Source organism: Protomyctophum parallelum, assembly GCF_964188405.1.
Source record: "Protomyctophum parallelum genome assembly, chromosome: 12".
NCBI lineage: Eukaryota > Metazoa > Chordata > Actinopteri > Myctophiformes > Myctophidae > Protomyctophum > Protomyctophum parallelum.
The window spans coordinates 41,371,337-41,378,907 of NC_139712.1; the positions used below are offsets into that span (position 1 = coordinate 41,371,337).

Consider the following 7,571-nt stretch of genomic DNA (forward strand, 5'->3'; position numbering starts at 1 on the left):
TTTAGTGAACTTTACACCTTAGTAAACCTTTTCATACACACTTTATGTTTTCAATCGCTAGTATAAAGTCTTTTTTTCAATCATCATGATATGCGTTTAGTAAATCATGGTCCCATTCATTTTTAAATAAATGATAAAGTAGGGTACGATTCTAGGCTTTCTACTGGTTCCAACGAGTGAAGACCGGCCCAATGGCGTAACGCTGTCCATATATATATATATCTTTTTACGCTCTATGTTGTATGCATTGGTCAGAAACATAAGCTCCTTTGAGGATGACTGTTGCCCCGTTCCTCTCCCTCCTTGCAGCCAGACGTGGCTGTCCTCTTGCCGCTGGACGACCCCGGCATGCGCCAGCCTCTCTCCGCTAACATGGGGGTGTCCGTGCGTGGCCTGGAGATTTTCTACTAACCACTGACCTCTGACATCTACAACATCCCGCCTCTTGACCCCCCCCGCCCCCCAGCAGCCTCTCGACCCCACTGCAGTACACTCCCTCCTCCTCCTCTTCCTCCCCAACGCGCCCCTCCCACCTCCTGTGGCACTTCCATTGTGTGGCAGGTGGGGAGCACGGACTGTAGTTTCTGTAGAAACGCTGCATCCCTCCACCCTGCCATCCTTTAGGGTTCCCCCCGCCACCCCACCTCTTTTAGGCCAGTGGTTCTCAACTTGTGGGCCAGGGACCACTGGTGGGCCATGAGGATATTGCAAGTGGGCCCCCAAATAATTGGCAAAACGCTCTAGATTTTAATGATAATATAACATGAATATTATTGCGACCTTCGCATTATATTTGTTCTTGAAAACCTTGAAAATGTCGTTTTAATTGTGATACAGATAAACAGGAACTTGAGGTATACTACCGGTATGTTAGTTCCATTGATCCAAGCCGGAACACAATCGATTGAATTATAGCTAAACTAAACAACCTCCGAAAATTCACACGGCACACCCATTTGACCAGTTAACAGCCTTAACTGGTCAATGGGTGGCCAGTTAACAGCGTTGAGTGGTCAATGGGTGGCCAGTTAACAGCCTTAAGTGGTCAATGGGTGGCCAGTTAACAGCCTTAAGTGGTCAATGGGTGGCCAGTTAACAGCCTTAAGTGGTCAATGGGTGGCCCGCGGACGCTTTTGACATTTTCAAGTGGGCCCTGATCAAGGAAGGTTGGGAACCCCTGCTTTAGGCTTGCGAGAAGGCAGTGTATTCTTCTCATCTCTTTCTCACAGCGAGGTTTCCATTTGCACGCGCTTTGCACACGCCTTCTTTTAGCTCTTTGGTTCGTCCTTACACCTTCTTGAACTTGTTTTTTGTTGTTGTTAGGTTTTCTTTTCACATTAGCGTTGAGAATGAAAGTTCATTGTGAGTTTTCTCTTTTTTCATGCTCCTCTCTGTGATATCTCTTATCCGTAACGTCGCCCCACCGTTAAGGCGGATTACTGTTTACCGTGCTGAACACGATCACTCTTCAGACAATTAAGGAGGTGTTAAGGCTATTAACACAGCTGTTTAAATGCATCTAAAGGGCCACCTGCAGAGCTACAGAACCAATTCAAAGCTGCCTTTTAGAGCAGCGTTGATCACAATTCCCTTTGTTTGCAGATCACATAATGGTTTAGAAATAGAATGTATTACATGTTTTTAGTGCACACATTTCCTATCAATCAGTGGGAAGGGAACCATCCATCAACTGCAAATCATCGCTGTCGGCCAGAAACCTTGTATCTCCATGTTTCTTTTTAATGCATTTTTTTCCACATATATATGAAGCCCTTTATACTTTATATTATACTATGTTTTATGACCTGCCCACAACAGGAAGGTCAGGTTTAAAGTGGTTAAGTGTGTCTGTGGGTATTATATATATATTTAACCTATGAAAAGTATAGCAAGAGCTTATGGACTACATAGTAACTACACTGGATCTATTGGAAGTTGGAACACTTTTTTTTTTATCCTTTTTTACATTTACTGAAAAGTACGTTTTGGACATACAGTAAAAGGTTTCCACCCAACAGCAAGGAAATGCAGTATCATCAAGTATTGAATGATGCCTCCACCCCAAGGGATTGGCTGCACATCACATGCACATAGAACACCCCAAGGGATTGGCTGCACAGCACATGCACATAGAACACCCCAAGGGATTGGCTGCACAGCACACACACATAGAACACCCCAAGGGATTGGCTGCACAGCACACGCACATAGAACACCCCAAGGGATTGGCTGCACAGCACACACACATAGAACACCCCAAGGGATTGGCTGCACAGCACACGCACATAGAACGGATGCACGCGTCAATTTCCCAAATTGCTGATGTTGTATCAAGCAGTGCATCAGGGCCATCTTTCTATGTTCACAGCACCATATAGTAACCTAGAGTTTCCCCCTTCCTCAATGTTTAATAGAGCAAAATTACTCTCTATTGATTGATTTCATGGTTTATTGTGTCCTCGAGGGACCAACAGTCCGAGAGCCATAAAAGCTGCTGATGCGACGTATTAGAGATGACAGAGATGAGCGTATGGGCGCTCATCATAATTATTTTGGCCCTGCAGTGGTTATCATTTTCTCAGGCTGTTTCGCTAATGCTTTGACCTCGCTCTGTGAGATGTATGCTTTGCTCGTGGAGCCTGGCCTCCAATTGATTTGTGTTGCTGTCGCTCCAAAAAGATCAAAAGCCCCCCCCCCCCCCGCGCTTTTTTTCTTCTGTTAGATCGATTTGTTTCACCTTGCCATCTGGGCTGAATGATCACTTTATGTCTAACAAAGAAGTCGAGACTGATTCCACTCTCTTTGTCTTTCATCCACAGGCCTTCAACAAGAACAATTTGATTCTGGAGGAACGAAATAAGTACTTCAACCCTCAGCTTGCCGGGAAGACATATACCAACGCATACTTCACTGATCTCAACTCCTATGATGACTATTAATGCCTGATTGGGCGATTCAACCCCATGCCCGATTGTGGACAACAGCCCTACCACCCATTTCGACTGTGTACTATATTTCCCTTTGTGGTTTGTAATGAAATTTGACATATTTCTGAGACAGCATTGGCAGCTTGTAAATGTAATAAAACTGCAGACGCAACATGTTGCCAAGAGAGGGAAATGGCCACTTTCTCTCAGGTGCCTTGTGGTACGCTCTGATACAGATCATCTCGACTGACCAAGAAAAGGACAACTGGATTAGAATGTTCACGATGAAGATTAAATCATATCCGGGAGGAAAAATCAATGACTTTTCAACAAATAGACTCAAAAAGATTGTGGAAGTCGATCGGATCCTTTTTAATCTTTTATTGTGACGCCTCTACAAAACACTAAACACACCTGTGTTTGTTACTGTATCAAGGGGGATAACCACAAAACTGCTTTGCATGACTTCATCAGACATGTTTACTCTATCGTTCTGTTTGTTTTGCATGGCTGATCGCATTCCAGGTGTTTGGGGGCCTTTGCAAGCAGATTTTGATGGTCTTTGATTCAGGACTGGTTTTTCTTCTATTGTGTCCAGCCAGAGGCCACGATCAGAGATTCCTTCATGATCTAGCATCCACCTGTGCAGTGCTCCGAAAATTGGGGTTTTCACTACTACCAGTCCTTAGAATCAGGTTATTGTACATATTTGAAGTTTGTGGTCTTTTTTTCTTTCTTCTTTTTCCTGTTATGGGCTCTTGCGAAGTCTTCAGCAGCTAAAAATGGTTGAACTATCAGTGTAAAACCTTCTGGCTTTTCTTGTTCTTGTACAGTAACTTCAGTTTGAAGCTACATCGCTGTAGTTTTTATAAATACATTTACTCAATGTCTCGAAATGGTTAAAGAACAAAAAAAAGTTATCTTTTGAAAAGAAACGGTTTATGTACTTTCTGAAAAGAAAAAAAAAAGTGATCAGGAATATTCTGTATACCCTGCATCAAATTCAGTTTATGTCAGCGTACTTTTTTATATTTTTTTGTAAAAAACAAACAAATTAAATTTGATAGTGTTTGTTGTTGTTTCTTTGGCTGCTGAGTTGAACATGAATTTTCAAGGAAAGTATTGTGAGGGCATTTACTGTGCACATGGAGCATAATTGAACAAAGTACTCTCCTCCCTCACCCACAACTGTAAGACAAGTTTCATCAAGAAACAGTAGCTCTGTTTTCAAGTGTACATCCATATCCAAATATTTAGTTGTTCAATGTTTCAGTTGTAACTAATGATTTTTTCTTATTTTATTTTTTACATGTTTGCTTGTGTTATTGTGCATAAATTAAAAACCGCTTCGTATACAACAGACTTGTCAGTATACATTTTAGGTGGAATTGTTATGCTTTGTAAATTTTTGCAATCTGTCATTTGCAAAAGTAGGCTTTTTGTCTGCCTGATCCCAAACAGTTGTTTTCCGTGGTGGCTCTGTTTCAAGCTTGACACACTTTACCAGATTGACATGCTTTAGTTTAGTAGACACTAGACCGCTGCCCGGCTGTAGAGCACCGAGTCGGCAACGATGGAAGTTGGAGATCCATGCCTCACCCAACTATGCAACACCCGTTGTACCCGTGTCAGCGTACCCGTTCCACCCATCTGTCTGTGTCCCTTTTATGCCCATACAGAGATTTCCTATCTGTCTCTCTGTGTCCCTTTATTCCTATATATGGAGTTCTGTGTCAGGCATGCCCAAATGAGTGTTGTTGGGAAGGGGCCCTGTCTGCCCGGGCAGCGGCCTTTTGCGTCAGTTCTGGACAACCGTGGGTCCGACCGACTTGACACCGGGGCCCTGCACTCCCTGTGGTGTGGAATGAGTGAGTCGAATTTGAAGTCGGCAGGACAAATACAGACATACAGTACGCACGCATGCACACACACACACACACACACACACACACACACACACAGAGACTTGGTGCATTTATAGAAATATACAGATTGTCCCTTGGTGTTGCTGGCATTGTACGTTGGACAAAGGAAGCATGGGGCTTGCACAGCAAAATCCTGAGTGTCTAGATTTGCTATGTACAGCATTGCGTTAAAGAGTACTGGAAAGAGTACTGGAAATAATACAACATGAAAACAACAGTCCAGTAAGTTGGAAAGCATTATTGAATCTGAAACCAGTATTAGATTATCTTATTGAATCCAAATCCTCTTGAATCCCATATAAGATCGTGAGCACACAAGCTACAGTATTTCCGCCAAGCAGTGTTGTGGATGAACTAACTGGCTTAACTTAAAATTGTGAAAAACATGAGAAAGACAGCATGCAGAGGACAAACCAAGCTGGCTCAGTGTGTTCAGCACTTGACTGGAGATGACATTGTGTTTGTCAAGCCTCATAACTCAAAAGTAAATTTGCAAAACAGAGTGAAAACCTGTTAAAGGCACAGTTGCAGGTGAGTTAAGGGGGACTGCCCATAAGTCTGACATCCTGTTAGTCTGTTAGATTGTTGGACATGAACTACAGGGTGCTCCATCCCTGCTTGAGGGCATGCCTCCAGTTCGGTGAGTTTCAGCGAAATGTGACCGAATAGGAGGAATTCATTCATTCATTTGTGTTGTCTCGTTTGTCAATAAGTGTCTTTCTCTGCGTTGTATGTGAACGTGCCACACCCAAAAATAGTTTAGCCCCTAGTGTGAATTCACCTTCAGAGGTCAAACAGATGCAGTCAGAGACGCAATGAAGATGTTCAGTTTGCTACTAGGTCAGCCCCGAAGCTAAATGTCAACTTTGCGATCCAATTTCCAGAGAAAAGCTTGAAACAAGAAGCGGAGGTTTGCCTTCAGTGGCTCACTGTATAGCACTTGACTGAAGATCCTCAGGTGTGTGTACTCAAGTCTCACTATACTTAAAACTAAAAGCATGTTTTGAAAGCCAATCTCCCAGGGGGAAAGCTTGAAAAGTTCTTGTCTGAAGGTCACCAGGAAGTGTTTTCAAGCCCCATGAGTATCCAAAAGAAAGCCAAAGTCCCCTTGGGGAAGTTTGAAAAAGCCCTTCTGAAAAGGTCATGCTAAATTATGTTGCCAAAGGTTGAGTCACCCTACTGGAAGACTGAGATTTGGTAATTTACAATTTACAATTTAGTCATTTAGCAGACGCTCTTAATCCAGAGCGATTTACATTAAGTAAGAACAAAAAAAAGCATGGTAATACATAATATTAAAAAAAGCATTTATCATGAAATATGCGTAAGCTAAGAACGTAACAGAATATCTATATCATGAAACTATACATATAAACTATACATATACTATACTATGCTATACATTATGTACTATGAAGAGCTATGACTACATACATTGCAATTATAGTGCTGTCTACATGACATGCTATAAGTCTGTATCAAATGCTATATAAGTCTAAAAAAGTGCTATCTAAGGGGGTAGGGTAAGTGCTATGGGCCATGAATCCCATGATGGAGTCTGAAAAGGTGGGTTTTCAGACTACGGCGGAAGATTGGGAGTGATGCTGCAGTTCTGATTGCAACGGGAAATCTATAAAAAAACGGTAAATTTTTATGAAATGGATAAGAAAGTTGGAAATGATGTGGATCTTGGGATCCACAGAGAAATGGCATGGCTCCAATGTGGATGTTTGGCTGCCAGCTATAATGATAATATATCCACAGAGCCGAACCGACTTATTTTCGGTTGTAAAATAGGAGTATGAATAGGCCCTTATTCTGTACTACATCATCCTGTGTATATAAAGACAGGAATTGCACTCCCGTCTCCCACCCATTGCAGAAAGGGTGTGCGATTATTGCTTTTCAGTGTTTATATGCTTAGTAATACACTTTCTTTTAACAATACCCCTCTGCTGAGCCAGCCTGACGGCGTGCCGTGGGTTCGACTCCCGATCCCGAGGGCCTTTGCCGCGTGTCTTCCCCCATCTCTCTCCCCATTTCCTGTCAGTCTACTTTCAACCTATCAATAAAGCCCCCCAAAACTAAACGAGGTGAACAATCAAGCAACAACCTTGTAGTGACCACTTATGCTTTTGTTAAAAAACACTTTTCTCCCTTTTTGAGACACTTTCATGGGCAGACTGAAACACCAAGGTCAAAAGAGTGAAAATAAAGGAGAGGATCGAAGTGAAAAAGCCTTTATTGTAAGTTTTAAGGCATGGCAAAGATCATCACACAAAAGGGAGGACCAACGCGTTTCGGCAATCAGCCTTCGTCAGGGTCCCGAGGTCAAAATACTGTCTGCTTCTCAGTCTGCTACGCCACCTGGCATGACACACCATTCCTTATAAGGAGTCCTGCAGAGGATTGAGCAGACTGTAGCCATTAGTTGACACACCACCACCAGAGGGCCAATACATAAATAATATATTGTAGAATATAAGGAATTGGCTCCTATACAAACCCTACGGAACCCATCCTTATCCACAATGCTGGCATGGCAGCTGCATGCAGAAAGATACAGGTAGGATACAAACGGTGTGAAGCGACAGGGTGGGTATGAGGGGCGGCCATCAGAAGACCAAGCTCTAATCAGTATGACGTGGTGTAGCACATGCTGTTGTTCACCATCAACCTTCAACCCGATGTCCCAGCTGTGTGCAGAGGGTAATGGCAG

The 7,571-nt window shown here is 42.9% G+C and overlaps 1 protein-coding gene across 2 annotated transcripts in view; it reads left to right on the plus strand.

The window, feature by feature from the left end:
- The window catches only part of sema5a (sema domain, seven thrombospondin repeats (type 1 and type 1-like), transmembrane domain (TM) and short cytoplasmic domain, (semaphorin) 5A), a 187,480-nt gene extending 183,191 nt beyond the window's left edge, over nucleotides 1–4,289 (plus strand). For both annotated transcript variants that reach the window (XM_083778497.1, XM_083778496.1), the window contains exon 22: nucleotides 2,820–4,289. In XM_083778497.1, the coding sequence (XP_083634623.1) occupies nucleotides 2,820–2,939 (120 nt within the window). In that variant the 3' untranslated portion in view covers nucleotides 2,940–4,289. The remainder of the gene's footprint in view (nucleotides 1–2,819) is intronic.
- The last annotated feature ends 3,282 nt before the right edge of the window (nucleotides 4,290–7,571 follow it).